The 19,994-nt window shown below is 37.9% G+C and overlaps 1 protein-coding gene across 1 annotated transcript in view; it reads right to left on the reverse strand.

The window, feature by feature from the left end:
- Positions 1 to 19,994, reverse strand: part of FREM2 (FRAS1 related extracellular matrix 2) — a 357,328-nt gene that overhangs the window by 58,715 nt on the left and 278,619 nt on the right. The window contains exons 7-9 of the mRNA XM_007952448.1: positions 17,846 to 17,995; positions 14,847 to 15,056; positions 8,137 to 8,334 (exon numbers count right to left, since the gene is read on the reverse strand). Coding sequence (XP_007950639.1) covers positions 8,137 to 8,334; positions 14,847 to 15,056; positions 17,846 to 17,995 — 558 coding nt within the window. The remainder of the gene's footprint in view (positions 1 to 8,136; positions 8,335 to 14,846; positions 15,057 to 17,845; positions 17,996 to 19,994) is intronic.

Consider the following 19,994-nt stretch of genomic DNA (forward strand, 5'->3'; position numbering starts at 1 on the left):
TTGATTGCCCAACCTTCCTTCCAAGGAGTGGCTGGTGGGTTTGAACTGCCAGCCTTCTGGTTAGCAGTCAAGGGCCTTAGGCACTATGCTAACTAAGCTCCTAGGGCTCCTAATTTGTCCCTAGTTTTTCCTTGAGGAACTTTATAGTTTTAGGTTTCACATTTAAGTCTTTTATTCATCTGGAGTTAGTTTTTGTGTATTGTGTGAGGTAAGCATCTTGTTTCATTTTTCTGCAAATGGATATCCAATTTTGTTAGCACCATTTGTTAAACAGACAATCTCTTCCTCATTTAATGGATTTAGGCCCTTTGTCAAAATCAGCTGACCATAGGTCATTTGATCTATTTCTGAATTCTCAGTTCTGTTCCACTGGTCTATGTGTCTGTCATTATACCAATACCAGGCTATTTTGACTACTGTGGCTGTATAGTATGTTTTGAGATCTGGGAGTGTGAGACTGCCTAATTTGTTCTCTAGAAAGAGGAAATTTTTTATGTCAAAGAAAAATTTCTACATTGTGATTGCTATATTGATTACAAGATTGTATGCAACTGTCCAAATTCAGCAAGCTGTCCTCTAAATGAGTGAACTTTATTGCAAGCAAATAAATACTTTTACAATTAAATGATTAAATATTTTAGAAACATTGATTATATTCTTCATGTTGTATGACTCTTACTGCTATGCTTTTTCAAATTACTCCACCAAAATTGATGACCTTTTTTTAATATTTTAAGCTTTTTATTTCTATATTTATATTTTCAAGTCACCCTGTACATTGACAATTTATAGAAACTTACCAATATTTCCAACTGAGTTCTACAAAACATCCCCCCTAAACTGAAGGAGTTAAATGATTACAATTATAGGCAAGATAAGGACAACGTTTAGGAAATTAGGATGAATATGTACAAATTTCTTAGTATTCCACTGAATTCCTATTTTTCTTTATGAATACATTATATTGATTGCTTTTTAAATTAAGAAAATATATAGTTAAATCAAAGAAAAGTAGGAAGAATAAAATTAACATTCTTCCAAATGCTGGAAATCTTTGATATGTAACTGCAAAATGGCATTTATTTGGGTTCCAGTATGACTTATCAAAATTTACAAATAATTTTTTATAACAGCAGAACATTTGATTCAAGCACATTATGCCAGATAAGCAGACAGACTGAAAATATATATTTTCCCTAATTTATAGAAACTAAAGCACTGGGTTATTGGCACAAGTCCTGTCACATAAATCGTGCATTTGTTACACTAAGAACTAATTTCAATATTACCACCATTCAGACCAAGAGGCCGTCATTCAAACAGGGGATATTGCATGGTTTAAAATCAAGAAGGGAGTGCATCAGGGTTATATCCTTTCACCATACTTATTCAATTTGTATGCTGAGAAAATAATCTGAGAAGCTGGACTAAATGAAGGAAAAACATGGCATCAGGATTGGAGGAAGGGTCATTAACAACCTGCGATATGCAGATGACACAACTTTGCTTGCTGAAAGTGAAGATGACTTGAAGCACTTACTGATGAAGATTAAAGCCTCTGCAGTATGGATTACACATCAACATAAAGAAAACAAAAATTCTCACAACTAGACAATAAGGAACATCATGATAAATGGAGAAAAGTTTGAAGTTGTCAGGGATTTCATTTTACTTGGACCCACAGTCAACACCCAAGGAAGTAGCAGTCAGAATATCAGATGACGTACTGTACAGGAAATATCTGCTGCAAAGGACCTCTTTAAACTATTAAGTAGCAAAGATTTCACTTTGAAGACTAAGATATGCCTGACCTAAGCCATGGTATTTTTAATCACCTCACATGCATGTGATAGGTAGACAATGAATAACATAGACCAAAGAAAAACTGATGCCTTTGAACTGTGTTGAAGAATACTGAGCTCTGGTAGTGTAGTGTCTAAGGCATTTGACTGCTAACCAGAAGGATAGTGGTTCAAACCCACCAGTCACTCCTCAGAAGGAAGGTTGGGCAATCTACTTACGTAGTGATACCGCCTTAGAAACCCAAGGAGGGGTAGCTATGAGTCGGGTCCGACTTGATGGCACATAACAACAACACCAGAAGAACAAACAAATCTGTGCTGGAAAAGTGCAGCTGGAATGCTCCTTAGAAGTGAGAATGGCCAGAATTTGTCTCACCTACTTTGGTAATGTTGTCAGAAGGGACCAGTCCCTGGAGAAGGATATCATGCTTAGTACAGTAGAGGGTTAGTGACGAAGCGGAAGGCCATCAACAAGATGGATTGATACAGTGGCTGCAATGATGCGCTCAAGCATACCAAGGATTATGGGGATGGCACAGGACTGGAAAGAGTTTCATACTTTGTACATAGGGTTGCTATGCCTCAGAGACAACTTGATGGCACCTAACATCAACCATTCAATGGTACTATTCATAGCCAAATGCACATGTCATTGTTCCCAATCAAAGTTTACTGATGAGTTCACTAGATTGTGCTGCTAAAAGATAGTCCTTAGTTGAAGTTTCATATTATGTAATATTGAAAAAAAAATTAATTAGCATTATGCTACAGAAAGGGTACAAGCAAAACCCACAGGAAAAAAATACCTCCTAAATACATGTGAGTATCTGAGAGTAAAAAAAGATTAATCTCTCTTTCATGATAATGTTTGAATTTTTCCCATAGAAGAAAAATAAAAGGAGAAATAAATCTTGTACTTTCCTGCTCATGTACTTTTATTCACCTTATTCCTCCTCACATATCCAGGCTTCTCTCTCTCAAGAATCTTCCCAATTTCTCTAGTTCAGAGTGTTTCTCAATTCTTTGAACTCTTTAGAGTTAATTCTGACTCATGGTGACCTGATATGCTTCAGAGTTGAACTGCCCTCCATAGGTTTCCACGGCTCTGACCTTTTGGAGGTAGATGGGTAGGCCTTTCTTCTGAGGTGCTTCTGCATTTCTGGATGTGAAAGTCCAACCTTTTGGTTAGTAGTTGAGCATTTTACCATTTATGACACCCATTTACTCTTCTTGAGAGCACGTACTGCATGGTAATTTATCACATATATTTTTCTTAAGTGTCTCTTTTTTTTTTTTTTTAACCATTAGTTCTTTCTTTCTTTCTTTTTAAAACTGTGATTTGGGTGAACTTTGCAGAGTAAATTCATTTTCCATTCAACATTTCATATGCATTTTGAGTTGTGACATTGATTGCAATCCCTGTAATATAACAGCTCTCTTCTCACCTCCACCCTATAGTTACCTTTTTCCTGTGCCTTTCTTTCCTATGCATACCTGCCCTCTGAGCTATGTCCCTGTGCAAATGCTGCCCTTATGATCTCCTATGGTTATTCTGGACAGTCCCTACCTGGTGTAAATGTTCACCTTGTAGGCTTGCTTGTCTATTGTTTGGATAAAGGATAAGCCACAGAAGTGAGTTCATTTCCAAGCAGAAGGATAACTAGGGGCCATAATCTTGGGGTCTTCACCAGTCGCTATCAGTACAGTAAGCCTGGTGGTTTTTATGATTTTGAGTTCTGTTCTACATTTTTCTCCCACTCTATCCAGGGTCTCCAATTTTGATCCATTTCCCAGTGACTGGCAGTAGTAGCTGGGCACCATCTAGTTCTTCTTGTCTCAGGGTCATGTAGGCTGAGGTTCCTATTGCCCACGAGTCCCTTGGGTTAGTTGTTTCTCCAAGAATCTTTGATTTTTTTCACTCTTCTTTGTTCCAGAGAAGGAAAGACCAATCATTGCATCTTAGATAGCTGCTTGCAAGCTTTCAAGACCCCAGCTGCTACTCACCTAATAGGATGTAGAACAATGTTTTTGTGTAGTATGTAATGCCAGTTGAATTTGATGTTACCGCAACCACAGTCCAAACCCGTAGGACCAGTGACTCATTCCCTCAAGGTGTTTGCCTGTGGCTAAGAAGTTATCATTAAGTTTTCCCCATTAGCTCTACTGTATATATGGACATTCTCTTAGCACATACAAATACATATGTTGAAATATCATCTGTCAAATTTATATATCCCCCTTTGCTTACTCATACCTGATCATTTTGCCTGTCTATCTATGTATCCTCTTGTAGACTAATGTTTATTACTACTAATAATGCAGTATTATATATGTAAAAGTATTGACCTTTGCTGTCTGTACCTCTTGTGTACCTCTCCGTGTCTTCCTTTTTCTTCACGTTATTGTGCTATTCATGTGCTTTTGGTATATTTCCTTTCCCGTCACACAAATCAATGCATGTCTCTTACCTATTGAGCAATTTCCCCTCTCAGTTCATTTTTTGTTGCTGTGTGTTTTGGCTTCCTTTGAAGATTTATTCTCAGGAAACTAGTATAAACATTTTAACACCTACCTTCATGCTTCTAGGAGCTCTGGTGATGTAGTGCCTAAGGCATTTGACAGATAATGAGCAGACTGATGGTACAAACCCACCAGCCACTGCTTGGAAGGAACATTGGGCAATCGACTTCCATAGAGATACTGCCTCGGAAACCCAAGGAGGGGTCACTATGAGTCAAATCGACTCAATGGCAGTGAGGTTTTTTTTTTTAATGCTTCTATTTATTCTGCCTTTACTCACGGAACATATTGATAATTAATTATAATACTCTGATGAGCTTGGACAGATCTCAAAATCCTCTGTGCAGTACCTGAATTAACCATCACCAACTGATCTGAGGCAGCACAGGATATGAAGCCTTTGTGTTGGCCTTGGCCTGGATCATGTCTTTGTTTCCTTTGTTGCTCCAAACCCAAAAAACAAAATGTGTTGCCATTGAGTCAAGCTCACTCATGATGAGCTCATGTGTTATAGGGTAGAACTGTTCCCTAGGGTTTTTTTGGAAGCAATCTTTGCAGAAGCAGATTGTCAGGCTTTTCTTCTGTGGCAATGCTGGGTGGGCTCGAACTATCAACTTTCCAGTTAGTAGTTGATTGCAAACCACCTGCATCAGCCAGCTGCTCCACTGAAGCCCAGACAAGATTTTGTACACAGCATATGCTCAACAGTGTCTACTTTTTAATGTATTGCTTGAATTATATAAAATAAGGATTAGTTTAATGTCTACATGACTTTGATCTTTGTTCTGCTTATTAAGCTTTATGGAGCCTTAATGGAGAAATTATATTAATTCACAATTTAAAAGACAGTCACTGTCTTGTTGCCTTGGAAATACCACTTACTCTTTTTTTGCCTTGCTTTCCCTTATTTAAGTATATATTACTAAGATAACTATAGAGTAATGTTAGAGAAAGAATCACAGTATGAGAGGAAAAAGGATACTACAGCCAAAGATATTTAGGGTTAGAAAGGACTTTAAAACTCATTGAATACATTTTTCCATAAAAAAAAAATCCCCCATGACAGTCGTGACAGAGAGTCATACTTCTTCACTGCCTACATGTATGCCACTGGACTATTTGCTTTCTTCCCCATGAGAAGGTAAGCACCACAAGGGTTAAGATGCTGCTTTATTATCTGATAAATCCTCAGAACAGAGAACAGTGTCTGGCATGCGATAAGTTTTCAGTAAATATCTGATACATGTTTGAACATACACAAGGAAAAGTAATTTTATGCCACTCATCTTAGGGAACAGGGAAGAAAAGAAGTGCCACTTTTGCTTATGAGCTTCTTATATTATAAGGAAGCAACTTAGCAGCCTTATACTGGCTGAGTATTGTTAACTTGATTGCAATACTAGTTTCCAATATTATTAACTTAAAAATATTGTGTTTTCAGTGAAGGTTTACATAGTAGTTTAGGTTCCTATTCAACAATTTCTGCACAAGTTGTTCAGTGACATTGGTTACATTCATTACAACGTGTAAACATGCTCATTATTTCCATTCTGGTTGTTCTATTTCCATTAATCTAGTTTCTTTGCACTCTTACATTCTCATATATGTATTTTAAAGTAATTGTTGACTGTTTTGTCTTATATAGGTGATTTTTTAAAAAAGGAGCACAGTACTTACAGGTGATATTCATTATTTTTTGAGCTAATTTATTACTTAGCTACAAGGTAACCTCAAGGGTTATTTTTGGTTCAAGATTTGAAGAGTATCTCAGGGTAGTAGTATCAGGAAGTTCTCCAAACTCAACCAGTTCAGTAGGTCTATTGTTTATTTATTTTTTTAAGGAATTGGAGGTTTTATGCCATTCCCTCCCCCCACCATTCTATCAGTGTCTATCTATTGTGGCCTGGATTAGAACTGTCAGTAGTGGTCACTCTAGTTCTTCTGGTTTCAGGGTAAATGAGGCCATGATTCATGTAGACTATTAATCCTCTAGACTAGATGCTTCTTTGAGTCTTTTTACCTCTTTCTCTTTTGCTCTGGATGAGTAGAGACAAATTGATACATCTTTAGTATTATTAAATTTTGACTTATTAAACAAATCAGTGAGTCATGAATAATAAGGTTCCTGCCTCTAATGAATGGGACCAATATTAAATCCTTATATCCTTAGCTATCTCCAATCTCATTAATAATTCTTAATGCATTTTTAATGGATACAAATGATACTATTATATGCATGTTTAAATAAATCACTTTTTAATTGTTGGTCATTTAAATTGTTTGCAATCATCTATCACTATATATAACTGTGATAAACATTCACGTAAGGAAACCTTTCTGAACATTTATAATTTTTTTTTCTTAGAATATATTCCTGTAAGTACAATTATTGAATCAAAGTGATCAATCATTTTAAGGCTCTGGATATGTATTAAAACTATGAGAACTATTTTACTTTCATTTCTGTCATTTAATATAATACATATTACTCAGTAGTATGAAATCTAGGCCCTATTCACTGAATGTAGCACTCCTCTGTCCATGTATAGTCTGTGGTTCCTTGTATGTTCCTTTGATGCTGTAAATAATGTCACTGGTATTTCAAATACCAGAAACATCACTGTTATGGACTGAATTATGTCCTCCAAAAATACGTGCCAACTTAGTGAGGCCATGATTCTCAGTATTCTCTAATTACCCTCCAGTTTGTGATCTGATGTAATTATCTTATGTGTTTTAAATCCTAACCTCTATGATATTTATGAGACAGGATAAAATCTACAGGATTAGGTTATATTTTGAGTCAATCTCTCTGGAGATATAAAAGAGATTAAACAAGTGAGTAGAAATCAGAGGGACCTCAGTACCACCAAGAAAGAAGATCCAGGAATGGAACACATCCTTTGGACCCAGGGTTCCTTTGCTGTGAACCTTCTAGACCCAAGGGAAGATTAATGCCAAGACATATAGAGATATCCAAGGAATGCTAAGCCCACAGATGTTGAAAGGAGACAATGACCTTTCCCCAGAGCTGACAGAGAGACAAAGCCTTCTTCTAGAGCTGGTACCCTGAATTCTGACTTTTAGCCTTCTAAACTGTGAGAGAATAAATTTCTGTTTGTTAAAGCCATCCACTTGTGGCATTTCTGTTATAGCAGCACTAGATAACTAAGACGGTCACCCATAGTGGACAGGCTTCAGTAGAGCTTCCAGACTAAGACAGACTAGGAAAAAAAGCCTAGTGATATACTTCTGGAAATTAGCCATTGGAAGCCTTATGAATCACATCAGAACATTGTCCTACATGTTGGCTGTGGGCACATGATCAGAAGGGATTAATCTCCTGAGGAGGATGTCATATTTCTCAGCATGGGCAAGGGCACCTTCAATGAGTTAGAGTGACATTATAGTCATAAGGTGGACTTGAACACGCTGGTTATCATGAGGATGACACAGGACCAGTCAGTACTTACTTAATGGCATCTGTCTAATCTATCTATCTTTATTTCTATCTCTATCTCTGTCTCTATATCTATCTATCTATATCTATCTATCTATCTATCATCTATTCATTGAATAATATTTGAATAGATACTATAATGAAACACAGGAAACTAATCAGAAAGTTGATATAGATCAAGAGCCAAAAGTACATTCAATCTGTTACACTCTACTTCACATTATTGTCATCTGGTGGCCATAAAACAATGTCACAAGTTTGTTGAAGTCAATGAGCTTCTACTCCCTGATACATATTTCACACCAAAAACTTGGCTTCCTTAAATTCCAATAAAAATTTCAAGTTCCAACTTACCAGGGAGGAATGTAATGGTGGAAATATCAGTGTTCGGGCGTTCTTCAAAGTCCATCATCACTTGTGCTGATCCCTGTCGCGTATAGCACCTCACTGATGATCTGAACTGGATGTCTCCACTCCTGTGGACCACTGCAATTATCCGCCCATCATTTTCACTGCCAGTATACACTCGTTCTTTAAATTGCATCTTAGGCACTGTCAAAATGAATAAACATATATAGGAAAGCCAACAGAGATTTTTTAAAGAAGAATGGCATTTCAGAATATGTAGTTTAGGAGCTCTGGTAGCATAGTGCCTAAGGTACTTGACTGTTAAGCAGAAGGCTGGTGGTTCAAACCAACCAGACACTCCTCAGAAGGAAGATTGGGCAGTCTACTTCCATAGTGATACCCCCTCGGAAACTCAAGGAGGGGTCACTATGAGTTGGGTCCAGCTTGATGGCACATAACAACAACAACAAGCTTAGTGGAAAGAATAATGGAACAGAAATGAGAAGAAGAGGGTTCTAGTTTTTTCTTAGTCACTTGTTATTGTTTCACCCTTAAGAAAATTACTTAATTTTAAGAGTTTTGGTTTCCTTATCTTTAAAAATGTGCTTTCCTTATTCTGTGGAGTCCCTGGGTGGTGCAAACAGTTAACATGCTTATCAGCTAAACAAAAAGTTGAAGGTTTGAGTCCATCCAGAGGCACCTCAGAAGAAAAGCCTGGAGATCTATTTCCAAAAATCACCATTTGAAAACCTTATGAGACACAGATCTCCTTTGATACACATAGGATTGCCATTAGTTAGAGTTCACTCAATGGTAATTATTTCTTCAGTTTTGTGGAGTATGGACATCCAGTTAAATGTTCACAGTGGATAAAACCAGAGACTTCAGTATATAAAAGATAAAGGATGGATGTATATATGTATATCTCCAACCAAAGCCACTGCTACCAAGTGGATTCTGACATATAGTAACCTTATAAGGCAGAGTAGAACTGCCCCATAGGGTTTCCAAGGCTGTAAATCTTTACAAAAGTCACAGCCTCATCTTTCTCCCAAAGAGCAGCTTGTGGGTTCAAATCATTAACCTTTTGGTTAGCAGCCAAATACTTTAACCACTATATCACTCAAAACAAGAAACCAAACTCAGTGTCTTCAGGTTGATTCCAACTCACAGTGAACCTCTGAAGTGGTAAATTTTTACAGATTGCACCATCTTCCTTTTGTGGAGTTTCTGCTGGGTTTGTACCACCAACCTTCTGGTTAGCAATCAAAAGCCTTAGGCACCATGCCACCAGAGCTCCTTCACTGTACCACTAGACCTCCTAAAGTCATAATTAGGTGTTACTTATATTTCAATATCCTTGATAAGATTCAGGATTCATGAAAACAGAGAGATGAAGCACATCTTGCACAAAATAGATCTAGGCCCAATGGTTAAGCACTCACCTGCTAACCAAAATGTCAGTTTGAACTCATCAGGTGCTCTGAAGAGAAATATGGGAATCTGTTTCCGTAAAGATTTGTAGCCTTGGAAACTGTATGGGAAAGTTCTACTCTGTCCTATAGGGTCACTATGAGTTGGAATTGACTTAATGGCAATGGGTTTGGCTTTTATAGATAACTATGTATCTCTCTATATATCTCAGTTATGAGTTTTTCAGAATTTCTTGATATTACAAAAAATACTAAATATTGTATACTTAATTAGAAAAATGGAAGACCAATTAATATAACTAATCTTCAAATTTATGCACCACCCACCAAAGTGAAAGATGACAAAATTGAAGATTTTTTCCAACTTCTGCAGTTTGAAATTGACCAAATATGCAATCAAGATGTTTGATCATTACTCACAATTGGAATGGAAAAGTTGGAAACAAAGAAGAAGCATAGATAGTTGGAAAATATAGCCTTGGTGATAGAAATGACACAGGAAACCATATGATAGAATTTTGCAAGACCAATGACTTATTCATTACAAATATCATTTTTCAACAACATAAATGGCAGCTATACATGTGGACTGCACCAGACGGAATGCACAGAAATCATGTTGAAAAAGACAATGTAGAATCTCAATATCACCAGTCAAAACAACGTAGGAGCTGATTGTGAAGCAGATCACCAATTGCTCATATGCAAATCAAATTGTAGCTGAATAAAATTAAAATAAGTCCATTAGAGCTGAAATATAAAATTGATTATATCCCACCTAAATTTAGAGACCACCTGAAGAACATATTTGACGCATTAAAACCAATAACCAAAGACCAGAGGAGTTATGGGTTGCCATCAGTAACAGCATACATGAAGAAAGCAAAAGGTCATTAGAAAGAGAGGAAAGGAAGAAAAGACCAGAAGAGGATGTCAGGAGAGACTCTGAAACTTGCTCTTGAACAAAGAGTAGCTAATGCAAAAGGAAGAAATATTGAAATATAAGAGTTGAACAGAAGATTTCAAAGGGTGTGTCAAGGAGACTAAGTATTATAACGAAATGTGCAAAGACTGGGAATTAGAAAGCCAAAAGGCAAGAACACATTTGACATTTCTTAAGTTAAAAGAACTGAAGAAAAATTCAAGCCTTGAGTTGCAATATTGAAGGACACTAAAGGGCAAAATATTGAATGATGCAGGAAACATCAAAAGAAGAAGGAAGGAAATACACAGAGTCACTGTACCCAAAAGAATTGGTTGACATTCAACCATTTCAGGAGGTAGCAGATGATCAGTGGTATCGAAGGAAGAACTCCAAGCTATAATGAAAGAATTGGTGAAATTCCAGGAATTGGCAGAATATCATTGAGATGTTTCAACAAAAGGATGCCAACTGGAAGTGCTTACTTGTTTATGCCAGGAAATTTGGAAGAGAGCTCCCTTTTCAACTGACTGGAAGAGATCTACATTTGTATCCATTCCAAAGAAAGATGATCCAACAGATTGTGGACATTATGGAACAATATCATTAATATCACATGTAAGTAAAATTTTGCTGAAGATGATGTGGTAGTTATGTTTGTGTGTCAAATTGGCTGGGCCTGCCTGAGTGGCTGGGCAGCTGGTGGTGATGAGACTGGTAATGAACACCATGGTGGAATCTATTGTGAACAGCTGAGTAGCTGCCTTAGGGAATGGGGTCTGCTTCCTGTATATAAGCAGAAGCCTTGGGGAATGGTCTCTGGTTTATGGCATGCTTGGACCCTGCATGTACCCATGTGTTTGTTGAGCAGCCTGCCATGCTCTGCAGACCTTGGGACTTACAATGGACTTGAATAATGGCCTGTCGTGTGTTTTGGTAACATCATGACTGTGCCTTTTTATTTGTCAACCTTGGGTTTTTCAGCCTTAGCAGCCAGCAGCTGTCTGAGTGAAGAACACCTCTAGCTCCAGTGGGCTGGGAGCAGGAAGCAGAGCTGGACCCCAAGGTTGAGGGGCTTTCACCCAGCCCCTAGACCCTGGCACTTGAACTTGTACTTAAAGCCTGCAAATTTTAAGAATAAAGTCCTGTTTGTTAAGGCCATCACATTTGTGGTATATTCCTGTCAGAATGGCACTAGGTAACCAGAACAGATAATAATAATAATAAAATGGTTGCAGCACTCACTATATTGACAGGGAATTTTCAGAAGTGCAAACTGGATTCAGAAGATGTGGAATGAGGGATATCATTGCTGATGTCTGATGGATCTTAGCTGAAAGCAAATAATACTATAAAGATATTTACCTGTGTTTTATTGACTATGCAAAGGCATTCAACTGTGTGGATAATAACTAATTATGAATAACATTGTGAAGGATGGGGATTCCAGAACACTTAATCATGCTCATGGTGAAGCTGTATGTAGATCAAGAGGTCATTAGAACACAAGAGCGTACTGCCTGGTTAAAATCAGGAAAGTCATGCATCAGGATTGTATCCTTTCACTATACCTACTCAATCTGTATGCTGATCAAAGCCTGGGAAGCTGGACTTCGTGAAGAACTTGGCATCAGGATTAGAGGAAGACTGACTCACAACCTGCAATACGCAGATGACACAACCTTTCTTGCTGAAAGTGTAGATGGCTTGGAGCACTTACTGATGAATATTAAAGACTATAATCTTCAGTATAGATTACTCCTCAACATAAAGAAACAAAAATACTTTTAACTGGACCAATAATCAACATCACAATACATGGAGAAAAGATTGAAATTTTCAAAGATTTCATTTTACTTGGGTCCCAAACAACACCCATGGAAGCAGCAGTCAAGAAAACTGTGCCATTACAGAACTGGATGGTAGAGAAGTCATGACAACTACAAGATAGAACAGACTGCTGTAAACTTGGGAAGAAAACTAAAAATCACAGGGTAACCTCAAAGAAAAATGATAAACCTTCACATCAAAGTGAAAAACAGGACCAGCACAAATATTTAGCAAATACTAAAACAATAGGAATGAAGGAAGTGATAACATAATTCATAAAGAAAATGAGCTCAGCATAGAAAATTATATGGAACAAAGAAATCAACACCACGAAAAAGCACATAACAAAAATGACAGCAATGACTTAGTATTTGTTGATAATTACATATCTGTCAAGGGACTTATCTCTAACATTTATAGAAAACTCCAATGCCTTAACACCAAAGGAATTAACAATCCAATTGAAAAATGGGCAGAAGACATGAATAGCATTGCACTAAGGAAGGTATTCAGGAGGCTAGCTAATACATGAAGAGATGCTCACAATCATTGGCCATCAGAGAGATGCAAATCAAAATAACAATGAGATACTGTCTCCCTCCAGCACTGATGTCAAGGTTCAATGAGACAAAAAATAACAAATGCTGGTGGGGAAGTGGGGAGATTGGGACTCAATTACACTGCTGGTGGGACTGTGAAGTGATACAACCACTGTGGGAAGCAATATAGCGATTCTTTAGAAAGCTGGAATTGGAGACACCATTTGACCCAACAATCCCATTACTAGGTATATATCCTACAGAGGTGAGAGCCAGGACAAGAACAGATATAGGCACACTCATGTTCATTGCAGCACTATTTACAATAGCAAAAAGATGGAAACAACCTATGTGTCCATCAGTGGAAGAGTGGATGACCAAACTAAGGTACACGCACATAATGGAATTCTATGCAGCACTAAAGAATAATATAGAGTCTGCAAAACACTGCATAATATGGATGAACTTGGAGGACATTATGCTGAGTGAAATAAGCCAATCATAGAAGGACAAATATAGTATTAGTTCATTGTTGTGGAGGGTCAAGGAAAGCTTTACATATGGAGGAAAATTCTCTTTGTTGGTTGCCAGGGGCTGGAGGGGAGGAGAGGGAACACTGCAAAAAAAAAAAAAAAAAAAAAAAATGCATTGACCCATGTCACTTTAGTTTTGTGTATTTCACTGTACATAAATTATATTTCAATAAAATGCATTAAAAAAAAAGAAATCACATGATGTATGTACTGGGCAAATCTGCTGCAAAAGACCTCTTTAAAGTTCTGAAGAGCAAAGATGTCACTTTGAAGAATAAAGTGCACCTAACCCAAGCCATGGAATTTTCAATCACCTTATATGCATGTGAAAGCTGAACAATGAATAAGGAAGAATGAAGAATAATTGATGCCTTTGAATTTTGTTGTTGGCAAAGATACTGAAAAAACTATGGGCTGACAGAAGAAAAAACAAATCTGTTCTGGAAGAAGTACAGGTGGAATATACCTTGGAAGTGACAATGGCCAACTTTGTCTCACCTACTTTGATCATATTGTTAGAAGGCATGCATCTCTTGAGAAGAATATCTATCATGCTTTGTAAAGTAGAGAGTCAACGAAAAAGGAGAAAACCCTCAACAAAATAGATTGACACAATGGCTAGAATGGTGGCCTCAAACATAGCAAAAAGATTGGGAGGATGACACAGGACTGGGCAATGTTTCGTTCTGTTGTACGTAAGGTCACCATGAGTCAGAATCAACTCCACAGTACCTAACAAAAACAATGACAATTATAAATATAGTTCATCCAGACAATGTTGGGATTGTTGACAAAAAGTATGTTACTGTTCATTTTTTGATACACTTGTGCTGGGTCAATTACATATTGGCTTTACTGACAAATATTGCCAGGATTATCATGGAAAGAAGTATTCAGAATCTGCTCTTGTTGACATATCCAAGAGACCTGCCATTTGTTGAGCAGTCACTGTTCTCAGAACAATGATCTTCCTACCTTATTAGAGAAATTTCAGGAATGTGTGTGTGTAAGGAGACAACAGAAAGATTCTCCTGCTAGGAAGTGGAAGAAGCCATTGGCATTCAAGGGTCTGTAAAACTCCATGTGGTTCCAGCCATCCATGGTGAGAGATTTCTTGAGACACAGACAAGAGAAAAATGACTAACGTAACCACAAGCCACAATCCTGCCCCTTACCCTTTTTTAAATTAAGAAAAAAAACTAAAACATTTCTTTTTAGACTAATTCTACCAAAATAACAGTGGGAGAAAAGTTGTTGTTGTTGTTATGTGCCATCGAGTCGGACCCGACTCATATCGACCCCTCCTTGGGTTTCCAAGGCAGTATCACTACGGAAGTAGATTGCCCCATCTTCCTTCCAATGGCAGAAAAGTAGAGAAGCCTTAATTTATCATTTTACTTGTCATTTATACAGACCCTAGGTTATTTTACTTATTATTGTCAAGTTAATAAATACTTACAATCTGAAACAGAGTCATTTATGGACACAGTGGCTTTGCTGGGCTCTCCAAGGGCAGCATTCATAGGCATACGAAGCACCAGTTCAAATTTCTCAATTCCTTCCAGCATTGGTTGTCCAAGATCATCCAGAATGATAACACGAACAGTCTGCATGTTGACTCCTGGTGCAAAATCCAAATTATGGCTGATTCCCACATAGTCTGTTCCAGCTATGACAATAACAAGACAATTATTCAATCAGTCACTAAATTAAAAACAAAATATGAGAGATGAGAGCAAAATTATATATATAATTATTATGTTTATAGTGGTATAATATATATATATATATATATATATATATATATATATATATTTTTTTTTTTTTTTTGAAAAAGTAAAAGCCAGCATAACACTGCAGAAAAGTACATTTAAGGAAATGCAAAAGATTAGCATCTACATGGTTACTGAGATGGTAGATCAAAGATAAATTTCCAAAATTTATTCTGTCTGTGGTAACTCTATTGTATGACTTTGGATTCATTATTTTAGGTTCTACCTTATTGTTCTTCTATCTGGGGTTTCTCAATTCTTTTCAACCCCATGTATCCTTTTCATAATTACAAAAATGTTATGCCCTTGTTATTTGAAATTTTAAAATAAGTATTATGATCAAAAACAAGTCCTAAAAACTCACTGTCATTGAGTCAATTCCAACCCATAGCAACAATTTAGAACAGAGTAGAACTGGCTTATAGGGTTACCATAACTATGAATCTTTATAGAAACAGATTACTTCATTTTTCTTCCATGGAATGGCTGGTGGGTTCAAACCACCAAACTTCTGGTTAACAGCTGAAAGCTTTAACCACTGTGCCACCAGAACTCCTAAAACACATCATAGTTATTACAATATCATAGTTTTCTACCTGACAATTTCAGAGTGTGCTATTTGATATTTTCTTCTCCCAGATGACCCCTTCATCTTCCTTCTTCTTTGGGAATCACTGATATAAACCATTATAAGGAAGTGATAAGGACTATAAAAAAAAAAAAAAACAAATTCACTGCCATCAAGTTGATTCTGACTCATGGTGACCCCCACTGGGTTCCTGAGTTGATAAATCTTTACCGAAATAGAATGCCCCATCTTCCTTCCATGGAGCAGCTGGTGGGTTTGAGTCACCAACCTTTTGATTAGCAGTCAAATGCCTTAGGCACTGTGCCATGAGAACTCTGATAAGGACAGTAATAAGAATAAATCTCCAGTGCATGGATGGACATATTTTGGCTATTTAAGGCATTACAAAACAAAAATAAAGACAAATTTAGGTAGATTATCAGTCACTTAAGGGCTAATGCAAATGAGAAACCCAATGAATTTAAAAAATAACAGTTAAGAATGGGGAAAAAAAAAAAAAAAAGAGGCTTAAATCTGTAGTGGAGAATTATCAGCAAACTAGGAGCTGAACTAACTTCAGTCCAGATCTTTGTATTACAAGAGAATATATTGTGCCATGGATAAACTGATCTTTCTATACTTTTGAATGATTAGGTCATATTTCATGTGATCAGCATGAAATCTGAATATATAAATACAGAGAATAAATAGAGTGAAGCCTTATTCCAATGTGCATTTGTGTGCACAAACACACTAAACACAGCTATAATTATAAATGCAAATATCCTCCACTGTTATCTTGACTAAGAAGGTCTGGTGGCATAGTGGGTAACACACTTAGCTGCTAACCAGGTTGGCGGTTCAAACCCATCAGCTGTTCCATAGGAGGAAGATGAGGCAATCTACTTTCCGACTCATAGAGACCTTTCCTTAGGTTTCCAAGGCAGTATCTCCACCAAAGCAGATTACCTAGTCTTCATTCTGAGGAGTGGCTGATGGGTTTGAACTGCCAGCCTTCTGTCAAATGTCTTTGGCACTATGCTACCAGAGCTCCCATTGGCCATTGGAGGGGGGAGTGAAGAAACAACTTCTAACTCTAGACTGCCCTAAACATTAAGATTAACTTGTTTAGAGAGTAGATTCCAGAATAAAAGGTAGGAATCTGGCAGATAGGATAGTTTGTATGGTGAAGAATGAAAAGGATTTGGAATCTGAAGTTTTTATGAGGGCACTTGGTGAAAACAAGGAAGGAGGCTCATTCAAGATGCCTAGCTGCATGATACTAAAGTGTTATTAGATCTCTTCCAGGGCCACCAGTATGGTTCCTCTAGTTATGCATACCATGCCAGAAAATTCAGGAATGTTTAGACTTCCCAAGTTTAAAGAACTATTTAATGCAAAGATGGGCATTAGAATGTAGTTTTTCAGTCATCTGTTTTTATTTTAGCTTCTGTCTCCTACTCCTTAAGTGTATTTTCCTATAGTAGTAAATAGGAGTCTTGGTGTCGTAGTTAAAGTGCTTGGCTGCTAATCTAAAGGTCAGAAGCCACTCAGTGGGAGAAAGATGAGCAGGAGGAAATCTTTATGGCTAATTCTGTAAAGGTTTACAGCCGTGGAAACCCTGTGGAGGGCAGTTCTACTCTAGCCTATAGGGTCCCTATGAGTTGGAATCAACTTGATGGCAGTGGGTTGGCTGGTTGTTAGTTATAGTAATAAGCAGTGTCCCTGGGTGGTACAAGCAACTTACATTCTTGGTTTCTAACCAAAAAGTTGGAGGCTTGAATTTACCCAGAGGTACCTTGGAAAAAAGAATTAGCAATCTACTTCTATAAAATCAGTCCCTGGAAACACTATGGAACACAGTCCACTTTGACACGCATAGGAGCACCATGAGACAGGGCTGACTCACGGCAACTGGTTGTTTTTTCTTATATAGGAGTAAATAGAGTCTAGGGTTACTAAACTATGTAATTAAAAAAAAAATCTTTTCAGTGGAGCTGCTTTAATAGAAGTCAAATATTTCAGCTTTTAAGTACTTTGTGTCATGCTAAGGTGGAACTTGTGGAATGATCAAAAGTCTCAAAAGGGAAAAAAGATCTGCTGTAAGAAAATGCTCACCATCAGCAGAGGGAGGGTCCATCTTCCGTGACCGCACTGTGACGCTGGATGGCCTCGACAGGTCGGTGCCAGTTCTCCACACGCGCACCTCCACAGAGCCAGTGTGCTCCTCCACGGAGTACTCCATGTCGCCAAAGTAAAAGGTTGGTTCTGTTAACAGCGAAGCAAGATCCATTTCTGTCATTTTTTACTTTTCCACACTCAACTCTAATGGCAAATTCCAAAGACCGGTTAATCTTAGATTATTCGTCTTTATGGACTTCTTTGTCATATTTTTTCCTTTGGGTAAGATGTTGTTATTGTAACCTGTTATGGTTTGGGAGCTCTGCTAGCATAGTGCCTAAGACATTTGACTGCTAACTAGAAGGCTGGCGGTTCAAACCCACCAGCCACTCCTCGGAAGGAAGGTTGGGCAATCTACTTCCATAGTGATACTGTCTTGGAAATCCAAGGAGGGGTCGCTTTGAGTCAGATTTGACTTGACCGCAGTGTGTTTGGTTTTTGGTTTTGTGGAGTCAGTGGCTTATAGGAACTCACACACAGTGGACTGGAATATTGCCTGGTCCTGCACTATCCCCACTATCAGTTTGGGATCAAACTGTTGTGATCCCTGGGGTTTTCATTGCTGGTTTTCAGAAGAAAATCACCAGGCCTTTCTTCCTAGTTCATCTTAGACACACCAGTGAAACCTGTTTGGCATCATATCAACACACAAGCCTCTGATGACAGACGAGTTGTGGTTGTGCATGAGGTGTATGGCCAGGAATCAAACTTGGGTCTCCTGCAGAGAAGGTAAGAATTCTACCACTGAATGACCACTGCCTCCTTTAGTAAGTTAATATTTCTTTACTCTATAGATTGATAAGGAGCTCTGGTAGCATAGTGGCTAAGGCACTTGACTGCTAACAGAAGGCTGGTGGTTCAAACCCACCAGCCACTCCTTGGAAGGAAGATGGGGCAATCTACTTCCGTAGTGATACTGCCTTGGAAACCCAAGGAGGGGTCGCTATGAGTCGGGTCCGACTTGATGGCACATAAAAACAACAACAACAACACAGATTGATAAAGCTGTTGGATCAAAATGCTTCTGCTGAAAAATAAAAAACACATATGGTAAAGTTACATATGAGGCAAAAGAGTTAGTTTGTCCCACGTGTGGGTTATAAATGGATTCTGGATGCACTTCTGAGAAGTTTAGCTGGTAAGATAGCCGCAACAAAACACTTCAGGCTAAGGTTTATGATTACTCTCGGCCACTCATTTTACCATCTCCTCCTGAGTTTCCACTGTAGCAGAGATACAGCTACTTCCCTTACAACAACTTTTATTCCTTTAGACTTTAACTTAACCCAGTGGATTTGGGTCTGTTATAACCACTAAAGAAAACAAACCAAACAATTGCTAGGGAGTTGATCATTACTCATAGAAATCCCCACTGAGTTTACAAGGCTATAAATCCTTACAGAAGCAGAATGCCCCATCTTTCTTTCCTGGAGCAGCTGATGGGTTCAAACCTCTGATGTTCCAGTTAGCAGCCAAAGCCTTTCACCACCAAACCACAAGAGCTCCCTATAACCACTAGGGTTAGCAACTACTGGCATAAATATACTAAATGTGTAGGATCACCAGTCCTGAGGATTTAAGGAAATCAGGGCCTGATTGTATGCTACCTGTAGGACTTGGAGGTGCTCAATACCAACCACTCGGAAGGAAGGTTGGGCATTCTACTTCCATAGTGATACTGCCTCGGAAACCCAAGGAGGGGTCGCTATGAGTCGGGTCCGACTTGACGGCACATAACAACAACAACAACAATACCAACCAAGATGTCACTAGAGAAATAATATCATACCAAAGAGTTTACATTTGTTTTAAATATGTATGGAAATTATGTGACTTAGGCCATTCAAATAGGGCATGTGCTTTGAGGACTGCATTTTCCCCAAGTATTAGTGATAGTATTCTGTTATGATCCACGTTGTTGAAGATTTTTTTATATGCTGTGGGCTGCCAAAAGGACAAACAAATCAGTCTTTGAAGAAATACAACCAGAATGCTCCTTAGAAGTGAAAATGGTGAAACGTCAGCTCACTTATTTTGGACACATTATCAAGGAAGACAAAAATACTAGAAAGGGACACCATGTTTG

Source organism: Orycteropus afer, unplaced genomic scaffold, assembly GCF_000298275.1.
Source record: "Orycteropus afer afer isolate SDZICR_OR568_19922 unplaced genomic scaffold, OryAfe1.0 scaffold00338, whole genome shotgun sequence".
Lineage (NCBI taxonomy): Eukaryota > Metazoa > Chordata > Mammalia > Tubulidentata > Orycteropodidae > Orycteropus > Orycteropus afer.